This window comes from Dicentrarchus labrax, unplaced genomic scaffold, assembly GCF_905237075.1.
Source record: "Dicentrarchus labrax unplaced genomic scaffold, dlabrax2021, whole genome shotgun sequence".
Classification (NCBI taxonomy): Eukaryota; Metazoa; Chordata; class Actinopteri; family Moronidae; genus Dicentrarchus; species Dicentrarchus labrax.
In genome coordinates, this window is record NW_026136714.1 from 2916383 (window position 1) to 2941396 (window position 25014).

The window sequence follows — 25014 nt, forward strand, 5'->3', positions numbered from 1 at the left end:
CAGAAATGCACCCATAAAATTTCTTTTATTTTTTTTCTTCCCACAACAAAATGTCTACAAAAGCGATAAAATATAGAATTTAACAAAAATCACTTCAGACCTTCACATTGTATATACATCTCAAAGGAGGACTCAGTAAGGGCCCTGCATAGCTCTGAACTTCAACCCATTCTGATCCATCAAATGTGGGTGTTTGTGGCTCTCTTTAATGCAAACGAATGCATGCACACGCACGCACACACACTCTCTCATTCTCATGTGGAAATAATAAAAAAAAAATCTACAGCAAAGCTCATGGATTTATTGTAGAGTCAGAGTTCAGAGTCCAGCAGAGTCCCCTCTCACCAAATGAAAAAAGCATAAAATGTAAAAACGTTTTGTCAGTGTAATCAAATACACATTTTGAGTAGAGTTCCCTTTTTTTTTGATTGGTTTCTCAAGTAAACTCACACTGTAAAGCATCTACGCCCCACTCTGCCAATCCTCTCCTCACTAGCTATGGCACTTTGAAAACAAAAAACAAAAAAAGTCTCATTTTATTGTATTTTTTTGTTTGTTTTGTATTGTTAGTCCTGTGTAAAAGAGGTTCTGTAAGCCCAAGCACCTTTTAGGTTTCGGTTACAGATTGCTACATTTTGTTTTATTTGCTCTTGCTTGGATGCAAAGACATTCTAAACAATAACTTAACAAATTTTCAACACTACTCCAATTGCACGCATGTGTAATGCATCAAGAAAGTTTACAAAGCATTGGTAGAGCAAACATCATCTCATTCTCTCTGTTTCTCTCTCAGACACACACACACACACACACACACACACACACACACACACACACACAGGTCTTCTCAGGAAAGGGAGGAGGAAGTTTGGGCTGGAGTGTATTTGACCAAGTGTAGGAAATGCATTTCAAACCAAGTGTATTAAAAATGTTTTGCGCAATTTGTCCGAGCCGTCACACAGAATGACGACTAGTTTTATTGTGCGCTCTCTGCGATGTCAGTCTGTGTTGATGGAGTGGTAAAGGCGCATGATGCGTTCAGCCCCTCACACTGAACAGGCTACTCCATAACATTCAGAATAGATTACCCCCCCCTCCCCACATCGTTCCCTCCCTCTGCAGGTTAAGGGTCTCTGATCCGGTTCAATAAGGCCAGTTCAGAAAGGGCCGTTCGCTGACTGGTTATACCAACTCACACATTCAAAAGGTTGAGGGAAAAAAAATGTAAATCATTTCAAATCGAACAACAAATTTTAAATTGGTTGTGTATAAATAAGAGCATTTTTATTTAAAAATTCTTTCAGCTTGTGAAAAAATTGCTTTGAACTGACTGAATTGAGGTGGAATTTGCCCTAAACCCATCGCCCACCCTGCCAATAACCCCCTCCCACGAAACTCACAATATCATGAGAAGAGAAAAACACAAATAAGCCCCAAATGTTTCATTGCAATGAAACGTCATGCAAATAGAACAGAACAACAATAGGCTAATAGTAATAGAAGAATAGTAGTCATAATAAGAACAATAATAATAGTAAATAGTAATAAAATAAAAAATAATCTTACAATGCAAACATGACAGTAGTAAATGCCTCCAGTTCTTATTGCTACAGTATCTTACTTACAGTGTTGCGTTGCCACTCGTTCTTGCCAGCACATCCCCTCTCATAACCCCATCCCACCCCTCTGATTCACAGTCTAACAAGGGAAAATAATAACATCACACACAAAAACTTCATATTCAGAGTTGGAATTCACTGTCCCAGGGATGTTGTGATGGCGCTTGATTCACAGCTTACTAGTGGGCTTCCCTCACTGTCCCGAAAAGCAGCAAAATAAGCAGTAAACATGAGTGCACAGTGGTGACAAGAGCACACCGACATACAGTATATATCTTTTTTTTTGTTTTTTCTCCATGTGCTATGTAACAATGCTTGTCATATAGTCTGGGCTGTAAAGAGATTTGGACAGTGAATTCATGCTCTATACACACATACACACAGACACACACTTATCAAAGCCTTGTCTGGGCAGATTCCGTTGCCTGCATACGTTTGGCGACGTATGCCTTTTTTTTTTTTATCCTAAAAAGTTATTCTTTTATAATTCATTTTTTGTAAATTTGCAAAAATATTAAACCCTCTTTTGATGCAAAGTCAGAAAAAGAGCTGCTCCCTGAGAGATGCTGTGTAGTGCATCGAGCCTTACTGAGCAAGTGATTGTCTTAAGAGTCACTGGCCTCTGATCTGGGGTCGGGGTCAGGGGTCGAAGGAAGGATCTTGTGAGTGGATCGGTGAGACGCAGCGTGTGAGGATGAAAATGGTTAAATGGTTTTTCATGTTAATGACTTCGATTGTGTCCAAGCTTATAGGTGAAGTTGAAGACCTTCACCTATAAACCTAACCGATCTCCAAGAACACTAAATCAGGGTCAACTAATCATAGTAATTTGAATTGTGGTAAAAGTATAAGTGCAGTTCCACAAAGCACAATTGTCATTTTTGTACTGAAGATGAATTTTGTGCTATTATTGTGTTGGGGGTCACTTATTTGGGTAAGTAGCTTTAAATGAAGCTCTTTCGTTGTACTTGGAGATTTGTCAAAGCTCATCGTAGATCTCTTTACGAAAGTAATGCATACACATTGTTCCTCCATTTATCACAAGGTGGTGGTAACTACTAAAAGACTTCAGCAACATGCACAGATGATACAAATGCCCAGTGAGATTTTACACAGTGGCCAAGTGCTAATCAACACAACATTAATGTAGAAAAAGCAGCAACAATGATCGCTAAGTGCTAATAACTACGGAATGACTAACAAAAAAAGCAAAAAAAAGTGATTGTCTATCACAGCTTTCTGTGTGACCTGTCAATGTAATATTGTAGCTTTAAAAGATCCTTGAAGGCTGCATTTCTTCACATCTTTCAATCAGTGCATCTGTGTTAAGTCCTAACCCCAGTTCACGTTGTGTCACGTTAGAAAACACTGCAGAGTCTGTGGTGAAATGAGTACCATCCATAGAGATGAATGACATAATTAATGATCAAGAGTCAAATATAGTGCATTCTTGTTAAAACCGCTACCCTGTTTTGAACAGCTGAAAATAGGAGGAGAAGGTAAAGAGAGGAGTAAGATCAGAAAGGCAGTGTGAAAGTTATTGCTCTTTAGAGAAAAGGGTCCTTCATATTCACAGCCTGGAGTGATTGACATCCACGGACTGGATTGTGCAAATAGTGACGGGAGGGATGAGGGCGTACAGCACTCACACAGGTTTTTGAAGATTGGCAAGTTGTGAGTTAAAGTCAAGTTTGTCTTGATTTTCTTGTCTTTTTATTTTTGGTGGAATTTTTCATCCACTTCTTCATTGTGATTCCGATGCACTTATGTCTGCGGAAATCTCACGTCAAGGCCCTAATACACTAGAAATAAGGGGCGGGGTGAGGGGGAATTTGGGAAGAGGTGGGGTTTATTGTGAGGTCCTAGCTTCTGATTGGTTGTTTGTGGTTGATTGTTCGAAAGCAGTCCAGCTTTTGTTGGACGTAATTATTGCAGCGAGAAAAAAATGATTGATAGGACGGCAAATCTGCCAGATTCTTTTACTTGCAAAATAGAATATTTATGTATATATCTTCACCTTGAAAAGTAGTACCCATTATTTTTCTTTTTAAATCCTTCATATGCTCTCTTTACAATTCTATAAGTTCTCATCAGAAGGATGCAGTACCTTCTTTACATATGAACAAAATCCAGACAAGGCTTCTATATATCAACAAAACCCGAATCGACTCCCGGTTTTACCCAATATTCTTTTACAAGTCTCAACTTTACAAATTCTGTACACGAGAAACTATCAAATAAAATAAAAACACATAGACACGGTATAGTCAGCCACAGTGGACTGCTGTATATTTAAATTAGGACTAACTTATTTTAACAGAACAAGAAGTAATACTGGAATCCGCTCTGCACTAGAAGAATATCTACAATAGCTTCTCTAAAATCCACAGTTCCCTCCCCCATCCAGCTTCTTCAATTTCACAATTTCTTCACGTGAAAAAAAACCAAAACAAAATTAAAAAAAAAAAAAAAAGATTTTTTTCAAAGTTAAAACAAATTAACTTACCCATTTTTTTTTTAAAGATTGACAGCTTAAAATTGTTCCTAGATTGGTTTTAAAGTCTGTACATTTCTGGTCAGTCAGTTCAGTTCAGGAGACAGGAGGAAGCCCCACGTAGGTTGTGGCTTGGGGCGCGTTTCATTTATATATACATTCTTCAGACTGTATCGGTGAACAGGATGGAATAAGTGCTGGACATTCCTAGTGTTGTTGGCGGTAACTGTAAGTTTCTGGCAGATGACTCCTCACCCTCCAGCCTGAAATGAGGCTGGGGGAGCTCAGGAATATGTGGTTGCCACGGTGATGACATGGTCGACACAGCCACTGTCGTCTCGTCAGACGTGGCCGCGGTCTCATTTTCTTGTTCCTCCGCTGACGCCGTTTGTTGCACAGGCAGTCACTTGGGCATGGCCATGGCAGAATTGGGGTCTGGGTTGAAGAGTTCTTTGTAGAGCGGAGGGAAGAGGATGTTGACTGTTTCTGGGTGGAGCTGCTGGAAGGCCTGGAGCTCCTCGGTATGGAGCGTGCACAGGGCTGACAACGTTGGGATTCGACTGATCAGCTGCAAGACGAGAGGGAGAGACAGTCAAGGACGAGGGAATTTAGACTTGGAAGATTCAAAGAGAGTTTTTTGTGCAAGAGTCGAGCTTCTTGTGCTTTTTGCCTTGAGGCCAGAAGACTGTTCCTTTAGTCTAAGAACAATGCCTTTTGTCTACCTTGATATGACTTAAATTACTACAAAAGCTTGGCTTACCTTAGCCAACGCGTCTTCGTCCATGTGGTTCTTCTGCATAATGTGCTGCAGAGCAAAGTAGATCTTCTCCTGGAGCTTCTGGACTTTCCGAGGCTCCATCAGCCACGGCCGATCTGAATATAAAAAAGGAAAGAAGCGTTTATTTTTTAATGCTGATAGTTTTGAGTTGACACGTGTTAATTGGAGAGCTGCTCATAAAGTTGATGCGGCTTAATGACTTTGACACAAAACAGTGTGTCCTGTTTTGCTTACTGTTAAGTGCCTTGATTCAGTGCAGGCACGCAGTTTACTTCCTCTATTCTAATAATATTTGGGAACGTGCACTGACCTGTGGAAATTAGTACAGCTGCTGAGAACAGAGCAATCTCCTCCTCTGTCAGCTGCAGCGAACACAAACTCTTGGCAAAGTCAAACACTGCACTCACTAAGTCATCACAACCTTGGAGGGAAACAGAGAAGAGGACGGAGAAGGGCAGACAAAAAAGAGAGATTGTTATTACACTTATTTTTCCGTTTTCTTGTTTTACATTTTCTCCCCTTTTTTTCAATTTAAATTGGCCTTTTCAGACATGTATACCCAGAAGAAATGCATAGGTAGTAATGTCTTACCTAGAGCTTTAAACATCTGCATGCCTCCGTACTTCCCTTCAAAAAGCACAGTGTTGTTGAGAGGGTTGAACGCCCTGCACATCCGCACCAAGACTACCTCCAAACAACCTGGAAGAACCATAGAGACAGTCTGTGATATTCTGACAAAGAGGCGGCACAAGACATTATTGTCAGATCTCCCTGACCCGTCATTGTCCGTCCGGTCAACTCACCTGACTTGAGCAGGAGGATCTGGTCATTCTGGCACAGTTCCATGAACCCTGAGATCCGCTTGGCGAACTCCACCACGTACTGGATTGCATGGGTGATCTGGATGGCACACTGCTGCCACAGCACGTCCCGGGGCTAGAACCAAACACACCCAGGGTTTAGGGTTAAAGGTTCTGTCTCGAATACATCATCAGCAAATCGTCTTTGTCTGTTCCATCATTTGTCTGTCTGTTCCACTGATTCATTGAACAGGACAATGACACACTTTTATACCTCCAGTATTGCAGGAGTAGCTGAAAATAGCTATAATAATAACACAAAGCCTCACCTTGCTCTGGTACATTTTGACCTCTTCATAGGAGTGTGTCTGCCAGGCTAGCTGCTGCAGCTCCTCTGTTGTGTACTGACATGTCTCCAAGTGGGATTTGATGATATTCTGAGCAATACGGTCTGAAAGAGAGGATTGTTTCTTTGTTTATTCATTCATTCCTTTATGTACAGTAAGGTCACTTATTCATCTATTTGATACAGTGGTATATGGTATGTGTATTGGTGGTGCTAAAGAAATGCATACATGTATTCTGCACATTATACTGTAGCTATGATTCTTATATGTTGAAGATTCTGGCATTTTTTCTGTTCACTGCACCTTATATTTTTACTTTGCACTACAATTATACCGCTTATTTATACATTTTATACATTTTTTATATTGCATTTTATATTGCTATATCTATCTATCTATCTATCTATCTATCTATCTATCTATCTATCTATCTATCTATCTATCTATCTATCTATCTATCTATCTATCTATCCATCTATCTATCTATCTATCTATCTATCTATCTTCTGTCTATTTTTCAGTGCTACCAGTTTACTGCTTAATTTAACATTTCCTTGGATTTGTGCTAAATCCTTCATTTTAACTTAATCTTAACTTGTGCTAACAGGCTGAGCTGTACATACAGTAATATGACACCTTGTCAGCTAGCTGTGTAAGCCTGTCTGATCTCCTGTTCTGCTCTCAGATTAGCACTCTGACTCACGCTCTCTACCAGGACTACTTTGTGGGTAATTTTTCCACGTGGATAATTCATGTAGATTTTAAATGATGAGCCATTCTACTGTGTACTGACGGAGCAAAAATGTCATGCAGTCTTTACCCAGCTCTCCCATGCTGACATTGTTGGGTCCCAGCTGGCTGTCCTGGTAGCCTCCGTAGCTGAACAGGTTGGGTACTGGTGTCAGATCATACACCGGCTCCTGTTTAATGTGCTTCATGCCCGACATGTCCAAACCTGACTGGTCTGGAGACGGCTGGGTGGAATCTATCCCATAGTATCCCCCTGGGACTCCCCCTCCGTTGCCATGGCCACCCTTGGGCAGCTCAATGACGTGGCCATTGGCATAGGTGCCCCCAATCTCATGGTTAAGGGTGGACAGTCCGTTGGTTAGGCTGGATGAGTAAACGCGTGCCAGAGCCTCCGCTTCACCTGTCTGCTGCTGCCGCTGCTCCTGCAGTCGCGCCTGGTGCTTCTGGACCTCTGCATACAGGCTGTCACGTTGCTTCTTGGACATGCGGCCAAACTTTACCGCTGCAACAAGGGAGCGAGACAGAATTAATACCAAAAAAAGAAAACCTCACAACATTTTAGCTTCCTAAGGCAGCATAACTCAGTAAGAAACAAACAATGTAGAGCAGTTAAAATACAGCATGTTGAAGTAGGAAAAAAAACCTAGGAGAGCCTAAGAGCTCAGATACAAGACTGCATAAGATCTGAGTGTACACTCATGCACTACACATACAGTATGATGGTTTAGTGATAATCCTTTTTAAATACATGTAGATATAGATACTGATTTAATGGGCCTTACCATCTCTGGACATTCCTAGGGCGAGACATTTCTGCAGGCGGCAGTGTTGGCAGCGGTTGCGGTTTGTTCTGTCGATGAGGCAGTTCCTCTGGCGGGGGCAGGAGTAGGCTGCATTGTTCTGCTGACTCCGTCTGAAGAAACCCTGTGAACACGTCAACAAAGAGCGTGAATACAGGCTCACAGGTACCCGTAGATGTAAATGCGCAATTTCCGAGCACAAATAAACAGGCTTTGATGAATCACTGTAATAAGCCTCACCTTACATCCCTCGCACGTAATGACTCCATAGTGGATACCTGATGATTTGTCTCCGCAGATTTTGCATGGTATAACTTCAATTTGGGCTGCAAGCAAAAAGAAAAGACATGCGTTTAAAAAAAACAGATTTTGGACAGGACCAAGACTTTTTTCTTCCCACCTGATTCAGTCACCTCACAGATTTTTAGACCTCAGGTGGTGGTCTAATTTGAGGGTAAAAAGAAAAATGGTTGTCTGGACCTGATTGAGGTTACTACGTGTGAATGTGTCTGCGCACAATTTGTCTGTGACTTCACAAGGGCACAGTGACATCTGGTCATTCTGTATGTTCTTGCGGGAGTTTTTCTAATGACTGGGACATGTCGAGGACTGCATACGTGTAGACAGACACACACACACGCACACATAAATGACAGGATAGCATTAATTGTGTGTGTGTGGGGTCCCTGTGTTACGCTTGAAGGAGAGACCCCTGCGAGGTTATAAAGGTTGCCCATAATGAGAAAACAGGTTACATCAGTGAAGGACCACTCTTCAACTCTCTCTCTCTCTCTCTCTCTCTCTCTCTCTCTCTCTCTCTCTCTCTCTCTCTCTCCACACACACACACACACACACACACACACACACACACACACACACACACACACACACAGACATCGAGTTCTACAACCTTTTTTACTAATGCTTTCAGTATTTAGCTTTTTCTCAATCTACCGCTGTACTAATTTAACTGCTTTTACTCACTGTGTATTGGCAGCTCCATGTACAGTCACAACCAAAGGCACAGAAAGTATTTCAATGCAACACACAGAAGCACCTGTCACCGGTGTCTTTGAACTTATTATCCATAATATATGGAAAGAGAAAGCCGCAGCGCCTGTTAAGAGATATGAGATGGATCTAGAGGTAGGCAGGTATGTCTGCTGAGATGGCACACCCTCTATAAAGAGATTAGACAGCCTATCTAATCCTAAATTATTTCCCGACGAGCTGGTTCCCTCCTCTGCTTGCTTACTGGCTTAGCCACAGCTGAAATAGCCATTCACATGTAATCTCTTTGCATATTTCCCACCTGTAGGAAATTCTGCAGGTATTTCTGAATGCTCGAAGTTCAAAAACAGAAGAACGGGAAATACAAGTTGTGTTCAGTTTTATAATATCATGTTTGCATGAATTCTGCCTACTCTATTCCCCTTAAGAACAATATAAAACCTGTGTAACTGGAATTGGTGCTAGAGAGGTGTGTATTTGCAGAGAACACGTATGTGTTTGTGTGTGTGTGCACCGGTATGCTTGCCTGAGTCTGAACTGCATGTGTTTGCACAGTGACGTGCATTTGTAGGAGTTGTATCAGTGTATTTTGTGCATTGAAGCCAGTGTATATGTTCTGATTTTAGAGTATGAATTGTTTGTATGTGTGTATGTGTGCATACTGTACATACAGGTGCATGTTGTACTATAGGTGTGTGTGTATACTAAATGTCTGTGGAGGAATGAGTGTGCAGTGTATGTAATTGGATAATCCCATATGAGGATCAATGGAGACAGTTCTGTCTGTCTAAGCGACTGAGCAGCAACAGACAGTCTATACACTTTACCTGTAGCTCAGGGAGATTGGATAGAAAGGGAATATGGAGATAATGATGGAACAGTTATAGAGCTGCGCAAATATAATTTTCAATGAAAAATTAAAATCGTGAATATTTTTGGGGGTTTGTACATGTAACAAACATGTTAAATGTGGAGAACATGATTTGTAGGCCAGGGGATCTCTGCAGCACTACAGTACTTCATTATGATGCTGTTTGTCACAAATTTTAAATTTGTCAAGAAAAATTGCAGCTTTTGCAATTTGCATCAAAAGACCTCCAGATGCACTAAGTAACTTGCTCATGTACTCATTCATTTGTTTTTCCTCATCCATTCATTCACTTGCCTATTGGCCCCCTAGTGGCCATTAAGTGGCATTAAAATATCTAGAAACTATAAACTGATCTCTGATCTGCCGTGACCCTGGACTATGCACCGTCCCTCATGCTTATTGCATTGTGCGTTGTTCTAGTTATCTTTATAGTTGTCATTAAGGATGTGAATGTGCCTTTAGCCCCTTAATTTCTCTCTTGTAAGATTATAATTCACATTTAGTACCTCAAAGCCAATAATGGATCATTGTGTCCCTCCACAGGAGATTGTCTGTGAATGAATGACCTATGGACGTAATAACATGCAGTTTGACTATGTGCTTAAGGTGGCGTAGCTCTTGCTGTGAGTTTTGGTGCAGCACAAGATGTGACCCATTTCCACCAATTCCCGCCCAACTGGTTCCAAACTGGGTCAGAGCAGAGCAGAGCACTGGACTGGGACAACACACAGACTACACATACACAGAGCTGTCAATGAACATGGCCTGTAACACTCTATTTATAGTCTGTAAAACAGGTCAGTTGTGCCCATGATGGCTGTTATCAACAAACCACATATGAGCAGTAAACAGGAGACAGGACAACAATGCATCAGCTGTGCTTCTTATCACCTTCACTCTTTGCTTCTTACAATCCTCTTTCTTTTTTGCGGTTGCTATTGTTTAACACACACTTCAAGTCTAAGTGATTAAATTGTTAATCATGAATAAAGTGAATATCTATGGGTTTAGACAAGCTGAATTGTTCAGCCCACACCTGCTGCTGCTGTGATGTGGATATACATACTTAATATTTAAGAGATTTTTAGAAAAAGCTCTTTACATTTTTCCACCTTAGAGGAGTGTGTGTTTCTCTCCAGTGATTACATTATAGCTTCTCTGTATTTCTTTTTGCCCCTTGGGAGGTTGTACTCCTCTTTGTATCACATAATTATGCCCAAAGGAGCATGGGCGTGTGGGCATGTGCATTGTTTTAGTGTGTGTTTCAGAGGGGGTTTGAGTGAGCGTTTCACTTATAAAGAAGACACAGTGAAAGATAAAGTATGTGTACATGTCTCCGTGTTTGACAAAGTGTTTGTGAATATGTGTGTGTGTGTGTGTGTGTGTGTGTGTGGGGGTGTGTGCATTGTTGAGTGTGTGTTGTGCTCATTGCCAGCGGGGACTGTCAGGTAGGATATAGGGAGACGGTCATGACAGCATTGCTGTTGCCAGGGTGACCACCCACTCGCTGCACTCGTCTGGCTGTCACAGCGATGATGTGCTAAGCTGTCACACTCTTAAAGGAAGTGACGTCATCGGTGTGTGCAGCCAGCTCGGTGTATCACCACTGTTTCGTCCCGTCGCCCTCTCTCAGCAGCAGAGGCTTTGTGAATTGTTTACCAAAAGGACTCCCACTTCCACATCCAGTCAACAATACATGCTTGCTGCCTTGTTACGGATTACGGCAGAATTAAGACGTGTGTTATCTGTTGGGTGTTTAGAGGAGTCCGTGTTGTTATTGTTTTCAAAGTTAGGATGTATGATAATACATTTTGGGTATTTGATTTCATGGTTTTTACATTACAGAAGCAAACTTTCAGTTTCAAAGCCGCAGTGAAAGTGAATTTCTAAAGAAGAGTAGAACTACAGAAAGTGAGTCTAATGCAGCTATTCCCCCTAACCTCTCCTGACAGGCGACCATTTACAAACAAAACCTTAGTGGAAAAAAACACTCATTTCTACTTTTCAGAGATTATTTTGCTCTCAGCTACATGTCTTTCACAGGGGTGGGAGGGCCTTGTCTCCAACCTGAGCTGACCCACTCCGAGCTGAGTGACTGACAGCATGTTCGGCCAGCGGGAGCGCGAGTGTTATCCTGAGGTTATTATGTAAGAGCGGGACTGCAACGCTGGCGATTCCTCAGCTAAGAGGAGGATCAGGCCTGCGCAATCTCTTGAGAGAGAGAGTGAAAAAAAAAAAACCCAGACTAGCTAACTAGAGAGGAACTAGAGAAAGAACAAGGCAAAGATAGTTGTTGTAGTGTGCACTCCATTACGGTTGCCACACGTGCATGTGTGTGTAGCTGACTGTGGCCATGAGGGCTGTATTGCGCCGGCACGTGTGTTATGATAATTGATTTTTAATGAGGTGAGGATCTCCTGTGTATTTCCTGGGCTGGCCCTCTCTCTAAATAGAGTCCTAATTATCTACATTGCACTGCAGGAAAAAAAAAAGAAGAAGCAGCAGCCTAGCACCAATATCTTAACAATACTTCAACGACAAGTAGCTCACACACCATTAAGGGTTACACACACACACACACACACACACACACACACACACAGTGACATGACCATTTTACAGAGCAGTTCTTCTCTGTCTATACTGCCAGTGTAACAGCAAATTAAGGCCACTAGGTGTTGCTATACATGTTTAGTTTGTGTGTATGTGTTTCAAGTGGGGCAGACTGGACATGCATGTTTCATTCATTCAGCCTGCAGGGTGGGTCTACAACAGAAACACACACTCTATGATGCAGTAACACAGCGTTATACACCAGAGGTTGGTGCTGTAGTAGCACAGCTTATGGAACAGTTGAGATCACTTTCTACTATAACTTTTGCCAATGTAAGGCACTTCAGAAATGCAAACACAACTCCTACTGTAGTCCCAGGGGTTGATTTGTTGAGGGGTGAATGTGGGTGGTATCTCCACTTCATTAAAAATATGCATAGCTTCTTGCCAGTTAACTAGATATCTTCTGGGGAAATGGAGGAGATCAGCACTTTACCCCCCACCACTCCTTGTTAAATCTGAACAACTCTGGCGCTGGTCTTAGATGTCTATATACTGTGAATTATGCTATCACTGTTCACCATCCCTTCCACTTCAGTCTGTTTGACTTTTTCATTTGAGTGTTCCTCCTCGCTGTAAGTGGCTGTGTGACTGGGAAATCATTTCAGTTTCTGTATTTCATGATCTATTTCCATCTCTCAGTGCAACTCTGTCTTCCTTGTCTCGCAGAGCTTAGAGAGGAACAAGCCTTTTTTTTTTTTCTTCTCCTCCTGCCGATGATGAAAAACACTGAGAAAAACTTCTGGTGGCGTGATTGCTGAGTGGATTAACACACACAGCTGGGAATAGCGTATAGCAGTGCTGCTTGGGTTATCTCCCCTGTGTCTCCTGTCATGTTTTCACATCACACTGTCCCATTAAAATCAATGAAACACAGCCACTGCATGTGGTTTCAAACGGACTTGTGCGATGCGCTGTCATACTTTTCTTTCTTTCCTGTCTGTTTTTACTGTCTAAAGCCTCTAAAAAATATACTGAAGAGTGGTCGACTATCTGCTCTCTGTGAGAAAAATAAAAGTAAGTATGGATTATGTCCATTTTACTTCTCTCAGACACCAGAGAACATTATTAATTAACCATAAATTCTATTGTTTGGGAGCCCTGGTGGTGGAGCCTCTTAAGGTGCTGATCATGTAATTGCCAACTTCCCAGTTTGAGTCCAGTTCCTCATCTCTTTCTCGCCTTGTTTCCTGTCTGTTGCTACTGTCTCTTTTCCAATAAAGATATATGTATACACATATATATATTCAATATAAGATTTTCAATACTGCAACAGACCACCATCCATCACAAATTTTTCAATACTGCGGTGTACTGAAACCAAAACAGAACTTTAGTATTGTATCCTACAAAACCTTGTTTTTCCATTTAACATCAGCCATAACAAGAGTTTGCCTCTAAAATAGGCAAAAATGTGATCTGAAATCAGTAAATATCTGAAAGACTACAAATCTGTCCTTGGAAATGTTCAATACTCACTACTACAGACTATTATTGGTTGGTACCAAACATTGTAAGGGTTCAATAACCAGCCATATGTTCTTTATGATGGATTTTCTGAACTATTTTGCAGTTTGGTTGATATCATTACTGCTACCCGATCAATTGCTTTTATTCAGTGTATTTAGAAAGAGCTTGTAAACACCAATAGAACTACAAAATGACTCAATCAATCGGTCGATCAGTAGAAAATTGTCAACTATTAAAGCAAAACTGTTAGTCATACTCTGGTCCCTGCTTTTCTCTGATTTCTGTCACTGGAAATACACGTTCTTTGATATTTGGACTGTTGGTGGGATAAAATAAGACGACTAAAGATGTCACCTCGGGCCACTATTTTCTGATATAGAGCAGACGTTTGCTTAATTAATTGAGAAAACAATCTGTAGATGAATCGATTATGAAAGCTCCAGACAGCAGCAGTGAGCTCCATGCTAGCGATTACCATCCCTGAGTCAAACATCTCGGCCTGATGTGATTGATAAACAACATAACGCTGACACACTAACGTGAACCATCCTCGTTAATATAAGATGACACAGTCCTGTAGCGGTTGTGTTTGTACAGTCTGCTCTTCTGTGCGTTATAGTAATAATCATAATGCCACGCAGCGGGCCCATCTCCCCTCCCCCATCTCCATCCCTCGCCGCCAAGCATGTCTTTGTCCACTCTGTAATATAGTCAGTCACACTGTTGCTGCATGAGCATACATGCTACTACCCCCAACCTCCGCTTCTCCCATCAGTCTATGCATCGACCCCCCTCCCGCACTTTGCCAACGCACACACACAAACAGTCAGAAAAACAGTCTCTCTTGCCCCCCCCCCCCCCCCCATGCTCTATGTCAGAGGGCATGAGCTTGTCCAGCTTGCCATGCGGCCCCAGAGCACTCTGGGTAATTGCTCAGATAGCAGGTCTGGGATCAGCTGCGGTTTGCTCATAGAATATTGTGCCGCGGCGTGATTGGACGCCACGGAGTGGGAACAGAAGGGGGCCACTGGCTGCCATCCAGTGCATCGATTCACATGCACAGGCGCACACACACACACACACACACACACACACACACACGCTCGCAGAGACACGTTCAGACAGACAGAGGCACATTCAGACATGCTCGAATGCATACATTACTGCAAACTGCCTTTGAAAAAGCAGACTTTACAGTATGATTTCTATGCTTGCCCCCTCACACCCCCCCTACACACACACACACACACACACACACACACAGTCTCCCACCCAGTGCAGCATGTGTCCTCAGATGGATAAGAGGAGATGGAGGCGTGGGAAAAAATCCACAGGGTAAACCCAACCCCTGCCTGAACACATATATGTACACACACACAGTCTGCCCATCTGCCCTCTCAGATCTGCCTCTCATGGTCACTGTACACACACACACACACACACACACACACACACACACACAGGCGTCCGCTCACACTCAAACCCCCTGGGTGACCTGTAGGACCCTGACGGCCTTTGACCTTTCCTTGAGGACTGAGCGGGTGCATCAGAGTGGAAGGAACGAGTCCAAGTGTGAGAGGTCTGCATCTGGTCATTACCGTCCTGAAATCAGCCATGAGAATGCACACACACTGAGGCGCACTTGCTGAAGCAAACACACACACACACACACACACACACACACACACACACACACACACACACACACACACACACACACACACAGAGTGCTTTAAGCTCTCTCTTATATATTTTATTTCCTGTCTCACGCCTCCACCCTCACGTTAGCAGACATGCATTCGTGCACACTGAGCTGTTCAAACACAGAGCGGGGTCGAGGTGTTCGGCGCTGTGTTATGTTGAGGGGAATCAAAGCGGAGAAGAATATGTTTACACACACACATACGGTGACTGAGATGCTGTTGTTTCATTCCTGAGGTGAGAAAATAACATTTTGTTGGCTTTGGTGATGTCCTCATCCTCCCTTAACCTCACGCTCCTCCTCCTATGGTGTTGCTCTTGAGCCTAATTGTAGATGACAGTGTGTGTGTGTGTTGTGTGTGTGTGTGTGTGTGTGTGTCTTTGAGGGGGAAGGGAGAGGAAAGGTGGCTATCCCAGTGTGAGAGAGAGAGAGAGAGAGAGAGAGAGAGAGAGAGACAGAGAGACAGAGAGAGAGGAACAGAAAGAGAGGGACATCCATGGAGAGACAGACAGAAAATTGCTTTCAGTTCTTACATAAGACATGGAGAAATTTGCCCCCAGTTTTGTCATCCTTTATAGTGTTTGTCGGTGGTCAGTCAGGAAGCAGGAACGTCAACATGAGTGAGCCTGAATGGGCTTTAAAGCATTAATGAAGAGCAGCACTTAGTGTGAATATCTGAGAGAATTAAATGACGGAGAGAAGTATGGAGGCTGAGTGTTTCTAATACTATCTGTCTCCTTCCAGATCTGCTTGGATAAATACAGAACATACATACGTATATACACTTGTTTGTGCATGCAAGAAAAGAAAGTGGGCAGTACTAGAAAGTAACAATGCTACTTTATTCTTCCACTCAACTACATTATAGAGGGAAATATTGTACTTTTTACCCCATTACTTAACAGATAAACCTTTCAAACCACCTAAAAACATGATAAAATATTATGTATTGTTACAGATTTAACAATCCAACATATAAAGTAGTTAAGATTTGCTCCACCTCGACCAACTGCAACATTAAAGTACTGTTTACACACATTAATGCACCAATAAGAACCTAAAGAGCCACCGTAGAGTACTTCTACTGTTGATACTATTATACATACTGTTTATTTTTGTACATTTCAGTTACTCACTTACTTACTTACACCGAGCTTGCAGTCGTATTTTTAGCATTTGTAGTACTTGTAATGGAGTATTCCTACACCGTAGTATTACTGCTTACTTAAGTAAAGATTCCTGTGTGGTTTATGTATTCCTTTGAGTTGAAAGATGCTGTCTGCTTGAACGTGAGCATATGAATGAGTTTTTAAAAGGTTTGAATGTATGTGTGCGTTTCAGGCGAGTGTGAGAGCATGCGTGTGTGAGCGTATGTGTGTGTCCTCTCCCAGGGATGGCCGCTAATAGCTCGCCTCGGGCAACAATTTAACTCAGCCTAACAAGGTTCTCCCCAAAGTGGCCCCAGGGGCATCTCTCGGGGATTGATACAAAGACTACCGCTGCTCGGCCCGGCCGTCGCTTTCCGCTCCCTCTCTCTCTCTCTCTCTCTCTCTCTCTCTCTCTCTCTCTCTCTCTTTCTCTCTCTCTGGTGGGATGATTTAACAGAATGCGTTATGAACATTAAATCTGAGTTGAGAGAGCAAAAGCAGCAGTCAGTTTCGTAATTGCGTTCTCTTTTTTTTTGTGAATGACAGGAGACCTCACGTCCACAGCCACTGCTAAGGACACACACACATCACACACACACACACACACACACACACACACACACACACACACACACACAGGTTAAGAGAGGTAACTCAGGATTTAGACAGAGTGACAGAGAGAGAGGGATGTAGAGAGAAAGAAAGATAGACCCAATAAGAGTCTCTTCAATGAGATTACAAGCACTAAAACAGGCTAATCTTTGTCATTAAGAAAAGATGCCGCAGTTGGCTAAGTCATATTATAGGCTTATTGTTGCCAGTGTGCACTGTGCACCTGCCAGCATTGAACACCTTCCGTATATAGTGTATATAGGCATTCAGCAAAATTATTTTCTCCAAATTGCTAATAATTAATGAAATGTGGAAGTATCTGTTTTACTGTGGGGGAGAAATGCTTCTTTTTCATGTTAAAAGTTGTCACAGTAACAACAATACAGTAATCAGTGTTGTTCTTTCTCCTTTTCTCAATGAAAATTTTGTTTTTAAAAATACTTATAGGTTTAATTAAAATAAGAATAATTGTTTTAAGCTTCGTGACAATGCAGTTTGCTTCAATGCAAAGTTTTTTTTAATCTAAAACAGCAGCATTTAATCTATATTTTTGGAGTATAAAGTAGAAGTGGGAATGTTAAACTGACACTATCCTACAGTATATGGACTAATCTGCTTTGAGTGTTAGCTAAAGTCTAGTCGGTGGTGGAGCTAGTGTGGACTTTGGACTCTAACTATTACGGGTTCTGGCGTTATTCATTGCTAAGGGCAGCCACAGTCTGCAACTGTAATGTGAGGACAGGATGGTTTGGTATCTTTGTGTGTGTCAATGTGCCTGCAAGTAAACACCATTTACTGTTTTATCCACCCTCCACTCTGTTCTCCCTTACTTTTGCACACACACACACACACACACACACACACACACACACACACACACACACACACACACACACACACACACACACACTATTGCACTATTATATAACTCTTTAGTCCCTCTCTAACTCGCTCTCTCTTTTCTTATCTCACTCACTCACTCACTCATTCTCCCTTCTCTCCTTTCTTCTTATCTCCTGCATTTTAATATTCTTCTTTAACTTAAATTTCCATGTATTCACTTCATAGATTCTCAAATAATTCACAGTCTTTTTCAAAGTCGATGCAGAAAAGTCCAGAGAAGGAAATTGTTTTATTCAAAGTCTCTGAAATGGAAGACAAAACTAAACACAAACACAAGCCAAGGCCATGTCCCATTACAGTTTTCCTGCTTTGAGATATATATATATATATATATATATATACACACACATATATATTTACAAACTACACGCTGATTACCTAACCAAAATGCTATTTACTGCATTCATTCAATAGACTTTCTACATGACCCTTGAAACCAGAGGTTAGAAGTGCAACATGCTTCCTGACTTTGGACTATCAAACATTGCAATCTATATCTCTCGCTCAACAGAACGACTCTGATTATGAGACAGCAGCTCAATTCCTCAGCTCAAATGGTCTCAATGTGAGCATATTTCTTTTAAAAAAAAGCTACCCGCCCAGTGATATCTATGGTCTCTCTGTTCATACATTACTCGGTTTCTGCGTTTAACAAGCGCAGTCACCCTCTTCCCCCGGCTTTTACTTCAATGTAAATCGAAGAAAATGTGAATATTGAATGTCATTGTGCCTCCATTGAGACATGCTGGCTTCATGGATGAGTAAAACTGACAAAACAGAAGGAGCTGTCAGAGGACTCTATGACTTCAAGGCAGATTTAGAGTTTAGGAGTGGTTCAGGCTGAAATCCCTCCTGGCTAAGATAAAGTGGAGACACAAACCGAAGCGTGCCGTGTAGCCCACGCTTCGTGTGTATAAAGATTTTTTTTAAAAAGGGAGAGAGAATTGACTGAGGAGAAAAACTATTCGCCTAGACTCCCCCAGACAGCCGCGGAGGGATAAAACCAACATGGAGTGTACGCTGAGCACATGCTAAACAAACAGGGGCTATGATAGCGGCTCAGTGGGACCACAGAAGTGCCATTCAGGCCACACACACACACACACAGACACACACACACAGCATGGTGGGATGTTTTTAGTAGACGGACAGAAAAAAGGTCAGGCAGACACGCTGGGTGAGGAGTAGACTGTGGGTATCTGAAGACAGGTGCACAGACTGTAGGAAGTGAATGTAAGCTGTGTGTGTGTGTGTGTGTGTGTGTGTGTGTGTGTGTGTGTGTGTGTGTGTGTGTGTGTTGTAACAGCACTCTGGCGGTACCTCAGTCAGTCAGTAGGGCTGTGTTGAGGGATTAACAGTGTGGCCTGCATGGGCTTGGGGTAATCTCTCCTCTCTTCTTACATAACACTGGGCCATTACTCAGCACAAACACACAATAAACAACACAATCAACACAGAGCTCGACGGCGGACCACACAGACCATGATAACACTGCGAACCACAGATTCACTCGGGCCAGGTGCCCACTATTGTGCGCTATAAGTGATTTCACGGCAACAATGAGAAGCAGTGATTTAGTGACACAACCTGTGCACTAACCTGCTGTTCCTGACTGAGGATGCTGCTGCTGCTTCCCAGACAGGCTCCCTCACCAATTTATATGAAGTATGTCAGTTCATATTATGGTGTGGTTGTTCATTGTTGGTGCTCTTAGCCAACTTTTGCTAATACAGGCTCATACAAACCCCCCTGTTAAAGATTTGTAATCTTTTGGAGCAAACTGTTACACTTTATGTGTTTCTCTCATTGATATCTTAACATAACACTTGACTTTAACCCCCTATTTAGCTTTTAAAGCACTACAAACATTTAATAAATATCTTATAACACACTATAATGCAGTAAGCTGGCATAAGGACATTTGTAAGGGTTTATTAATGTACAGCATTTGTCAACTTATCATTTGAAGCTGTGTTTTACTATATTCTCCATTCATTATCAGTTTATATTCCAGAATCCACTTATGTGTGTCCACAGTAGGAGTTACAGTTGATAACAAACACATTAATACACAGTTATGTCTGCTTACAACACGCTATAATGTGCGTGTTATAAACCATGTATTCAATGATTCAATGTCTGCATGCATGTAAATGCTAAATGGGGGGGGGGGTAAAGAAAGCCAAGCCAATATATTACGGAAACATTGATCAATTTCATACATGTAACAAATAATAGGAATAAACATTACAACAGAAAAACACTGACAATAAATGAACAAATACATATTTAGAATTGTTGTTTATGGATCTAATAACACTAAATGTGAAGTAAAACCATAGATTTATCTAAACAGACTGCTTCCGTTGGCTTTGACTAAAAATTGATCCCGGGATGCTTTAGAATCGGACAAATCAATGCTCACACAAGCCTCCAAAGCAAAGCAGGATGGGGCTAATTCTATTGGCATGAGGCCGTCATGCGTAGTATTGCAGCTGTGTGTGTGTGTGTGTGTGTGTGTGTGTGTGCGCGTTTTCAGTGCCTTCTGTGTTCCTATGTGAGCCCATGCCGTCCTGCAAGCTAACATAAATGATGACGGAAATGAAATAGCCACTAGTGAGTTTTTAAGCCCTCTTCTTTTGACACCGCTTGTCATCACCTCCCTGGTCTTATTGCTCTTTCACACTCTCCCAGTTTGTGTCATCTTGTCTTTCCCCCCATGGTGAAGGAGCCTGGGAGATTGTGATTGACACATATCGCTAACAGAGGAGATCAAATGGCGCCGTGAACCTGTCCTCCCCTGTTGCTCCCTCCGTCGCTGAACTCTTTGACCTGGCTGACCCGGGTGCCTATACGTCGTGTAAAAGCTCTTAGGCTTATAGCAGTGATACAAAGTGTACGCAGACACAGGCTAATGGGGACCAATATAAAGGCTTACTGTGGACAAAAAAGAAACTACTGACATGCAGAATACATCGGTCTACAATGTCAGTTTATGTTTGTGTAGTTTATGTAAAAGTTTCTATGCTTTGTGTGTACATGCCTTTAGTTGTTAAGCAGACATTTTAGTGCTTATATTGATTATAACAAACTAAAACATTTGGTTGGAGGATGATTGGCTCTGATTTGCTTTGAATAACCAAACTTATTTCTGGATAAATTTGACTTTTTTTTTAAGACTTATCTAACTTTTAAATCCAGTGATTAAATGTAGGTATAATCAAATCAAAAATCAACTACAAACAATTAAATCATTTTTGTTTTGTGTTATCTTTTTGTTATTTTTTGGCCCATTTACGGTTGTTTGTTATAAAGGGCTATTTCTTAAAAAAATAAAAATAAAACTTTGCTATCACCAAAACTTTTTCCAACACAAAAATATAGAATATAATATAACAACATTGTTACTGAGGTCATTTTTATTACACAACTTCTTTGTTGGGTTTTAGATGAACACCATTCACAGCACAGCATCATCATGCTGCTGTTAAAAATACAGCAATAATTATCCTGTTTACAACATCCTACACAACACTAAGCCATATCGGGGGGAAAAAGCCCCACAATGCTCCATTTTCTGAGATGCAGAAAAGGCCCTGATGATATTCTGTCTGTTATTTCTCTGACCACGCGATGGGTGACATCATCTACGGTCAGGGCTTCAGGAGTTGTGGCTATTGTTAAATGATAATTACCACGGCTCATGAGGGGCCTCTATTTTTTATAACCTTGTGATTGTGAGCACATTTCTGTGTAAGGGCAGCCGAGACTCCACACACATACACACACACACACAGGTTGAGAGTGGGGGCCGCACGGCCCACACTGATTTAATTCTATCTGACAAAACCCTTTGGGGCGTGCAGAGGGAGAGAGGAAGATGGAGAGAGAGAGGGAGAAAGAGAGACATGGAGAAAGAGGGGTGAGAGAGACGCTTCAGGGGCCTCTTCTGCCAACCACGGCTATAAAGTGAAAGCAGGAGCTTTCGGTATACCCCCCAAAGCCTCCCATGCACGAGAGTGGTCGCGAGGCCCATTAAAATGTGGATAAAATACAAGGTGCATGACAGAGGAGTTTGCCATGGGATAAGAGAGATAGAAAGGGAGAGAAAGAGGGAGAGAGAGAGAGAGAGAGAGAGAGAGAGAGAGGAAGAGGCAGGGGGTGTTTGGCCTTCTCATGTTTTTTTTTTGCCTGAGGTTTGATGGCCTGAAGCTGAGGTAGCAGAGAGCTTTATATGACATTAAACCATAGATAGATAGATAGATAGATAGATAGATAGATAGATAGATAGATAGATAAGTATGATATAGTTATTCATTTATTTCAAGTAAAAACTGGATTAAAATCAAGTTACTTTATCCCATTAAACAGTATTGTTGGTTAAAATTATTCTGGTTTATCATGACAATTAATAATCATGTTGATAATAATGTTAACAATAATCTAATAATACTGTCCCTCTGATACACAAACACCTGATTAGAATAAGGCCACAGCTCTGTGACAATTTAGAAGAAGATGCTGTATTTTAGTTCCCCCTCACTTTATTGCTGCTGAACTTGAACGTTTTACGTGTTTAAGTTTTGACCTTTGAGAGTCGAACATTCTCCGATCATTTCTCTCTCCGACCTGCTGAAGATGTTTAATTACTTTAAATGTCAAACATGAGCTTCCGCCAGTCGAAAAGTTCGAGATCATCTAGTTGAACGAGTGCTGCAACTTTGCGTCACCGATAATTGCAAAGCGTGCAATTAATAAAAAAAACCCAACACATTTAAACTGATAATAATCCGGTTAGATATTAAAATAAATTGTGTTTGACTCATCGCGGCCGATAAAGTGCAAATACTGACTGAAGAGAAACGAGAGAAAAAAAACCCCAACAACAACGCATTTTGTGATTTAAAGGGAATTTAAACAAAACAGCAAAGGCTTAGTGAGAGTGGAAATAGAACTGTGTTAACCTGTGTGTGTGTGTGTGTGTGTGTGTGTGTGTGTGTGAGGAGAGAGAGAGAGAGAGAGAGAGAGAGAGAGAGAGAGAGTGTGTGGCAACATTGACGTTGAATTTCAACATCCCCGGCTCGGTGCAGAGCGTTACACAAATGGGTTAGTGGAGCGCCTGAAACATTCAATAAAGTTTATCACCAGAACATAACCGAATTGTATAAACCCCCCCCTTCCACCGCTTCCTCTCTATTTTCTATCCATCATCAGATCTGATCAGATCTGATCCGGTGCCAGCCTATCCGCAGTTTCCGTTGAGCTCAAACGATTAAAGCTTTAATCAAACATCATGCGCCACTTTTAATTTGCAATCACAGACTCCACTGGCTTTGCGCATGAATTTGCAAAACTGCAGGCCTATTCCACACACACACACACACACACACACACACACACACACACACACACACACACACACACACACTATGACTCAAAACACACACATACATACACACAGAGAGAGAGAGATCTATATAAACTTTTACGCATTTACAGTGTACGGTGCTGTGAGATCCAGTCGCACACTCTCCGCCCGGCTGTGAAAAAGTGTCAAACCCCGCTTTGCAGGCTAAAAACTCCCAGAATTAACTTTCAAGGCCAAATTCGGGATAAACCCTGGCGTGCTATGTGTGTGTGTGTGTGTGTGTGTGTGTGTGTGTGTGTGTGTGTGTGTGTGTGTGTGTGTTTAGCGGGGATGAAGCTTGGGGGAAAGTGCGGCGGTGTTTTGGAGCAGTGGGATGTATCTTACCTCGCATGTTGGCGTTGCTGGAGCTGAGGCTGAGGCTCGCTTCCCAAAGCAGCAGTCATGAAGAAACAAACATAAACACTTAAAAAAGAGGGGGAGGGAGGATTGTGGGGAGGTTGCTGGGGGAAAGATCCTCGGTTAAAAATAACAACAACAACGAAAAGAGTGTAGATGATCTGCGTCGACGTCCACTGGATGCCCTGAGTGGAGGCGTCTCTGCGCTAAAAGCATCCCAGACCAGGGCGCATGGAGGCGGGCTGAGGTCGGTCGGTGCGTCGGTCGTTGCGCTCTGGTCGTGTGGTCGCTTTTCTCATGACATCTGCGCTCTCACCTCTATGGGAGGGTTTCACTGTTTTCTGTGGGCTGAGGGAGGGAAGAGCGTATAGGAGAGGCTTTACCCGACGGCCCCGATTGGACTGGAGCACTTTCCGCTCCTCCCACTCTCTCTCTCCTGCTCAGCCTCCAGCCCGGAGCCTGCACACACACACACACACACCACACACATAGCCTGAGCGCACTCTGCCGCTACAGACACAGCCACAGCAAAGTTTTAATGTCACCTTCCACATTTAGTCAGCTCCCTGCAATTTAGGCTATTTTCATGCATGCTCAGAAAAAAAAAAAAAAAAAGAATCCATCTTTAATCCGGTCTCATATCCAGGAGGCTGCTGAAATCTAACATTCTGCCTAGTGTGAGGAGATTATTTATTCCTCTTGGTCTCCGTCCAGTTTCATTTATTTCAAGAATATCACAGAAACATGTAGCAGTTTGTAAAAAATAAATAAATAACAAAAAAACTGATCAGTAGACTCAGCACTGATGGAACCAAATGAATTTACAGTCAAATAGTTTCAAACTGAAGACAAGCTTTAAGGACTACATTTGATTGCATGAGTTAATGTCACTTGTGCAAAGTGTGACTGCTTGTGGTTCAAATATTTGCATGATTTGTAAATAAAAATGCTAATAAAAGACTTTACACTGATGCAGACAAGCAAGGAAATATTATAACACTATTGCAAATAGACGACCACATTGTCTGAAGTAAAAAGATCAGAAAAGATTTTTGAAAAACTTGTGAATGTGGTTCATTATAAACTCAGTATGTAAAACTAGACACATAATTGAGTTCATGTTGAATTTGAACTAAATATATTTTTTATTTATTTACCTGATGAAGCTTTCACACTTCACAAAAATGTGAACGGATACTTGGATGCCACAACAACTGATTGTCTCATGCTGACTTGTAACTAAATGCCAATACACTACTTTGTAAGTATGTATTGTAACGATAATAAAAACATATCACATGTGTCCTATATCTATAAGGGTTCATAGATCT

At 41.8% G+C, this 25014-nt stretch overlaps 1 protein-coding gene across 2 annotated transcripts; it reads right to left on the reverse strand.

Annotated features, from left to right (window-relative positions):
• Window positions 1-6: 6 nt before the first annotated feature.
• Window positions 7-24039, reverse strand: rorb (RAR-related orphan receptor B). 2 transcript variants are annotated; one of them, XM_051422737.1, is made up of 10 exons: window positions 23672-24039; window positions 7829-7914; window positions 7571-7712; window positions 6859-7290; window positions 6021-6142; window positions 5695-5827; window positions 5483-5590; window positions 5202-5312; window positions 4874-4986; window positions 7-4681 (listed from the first exon to the last, which is right to left on the reverse strand). In XM_051422737.1, the coding sequence occupies exons 1-10, from the start codon at window positions 23676-23678 to the stop codon at window positions 4517-4519; spliced, it is 1419 nt and encodes a 472-aa protein (XP_051278697.1). In that variant the 5' UTR covers window positions 23679-24039; the 3' UTR covers window positions 7-4516. The 2 variants fall into 2 exon arrangements, with proteins under 2 accessions (XP_051278697.1, XP_051278696.1); XM_051422736.1 differs by lacking the exon at window positions 23672-24039 and adding an exon at window positions 8574-8839.
• Between the last annotated feature and the right edge of the window lie 975 nt (window positions 24040-25014).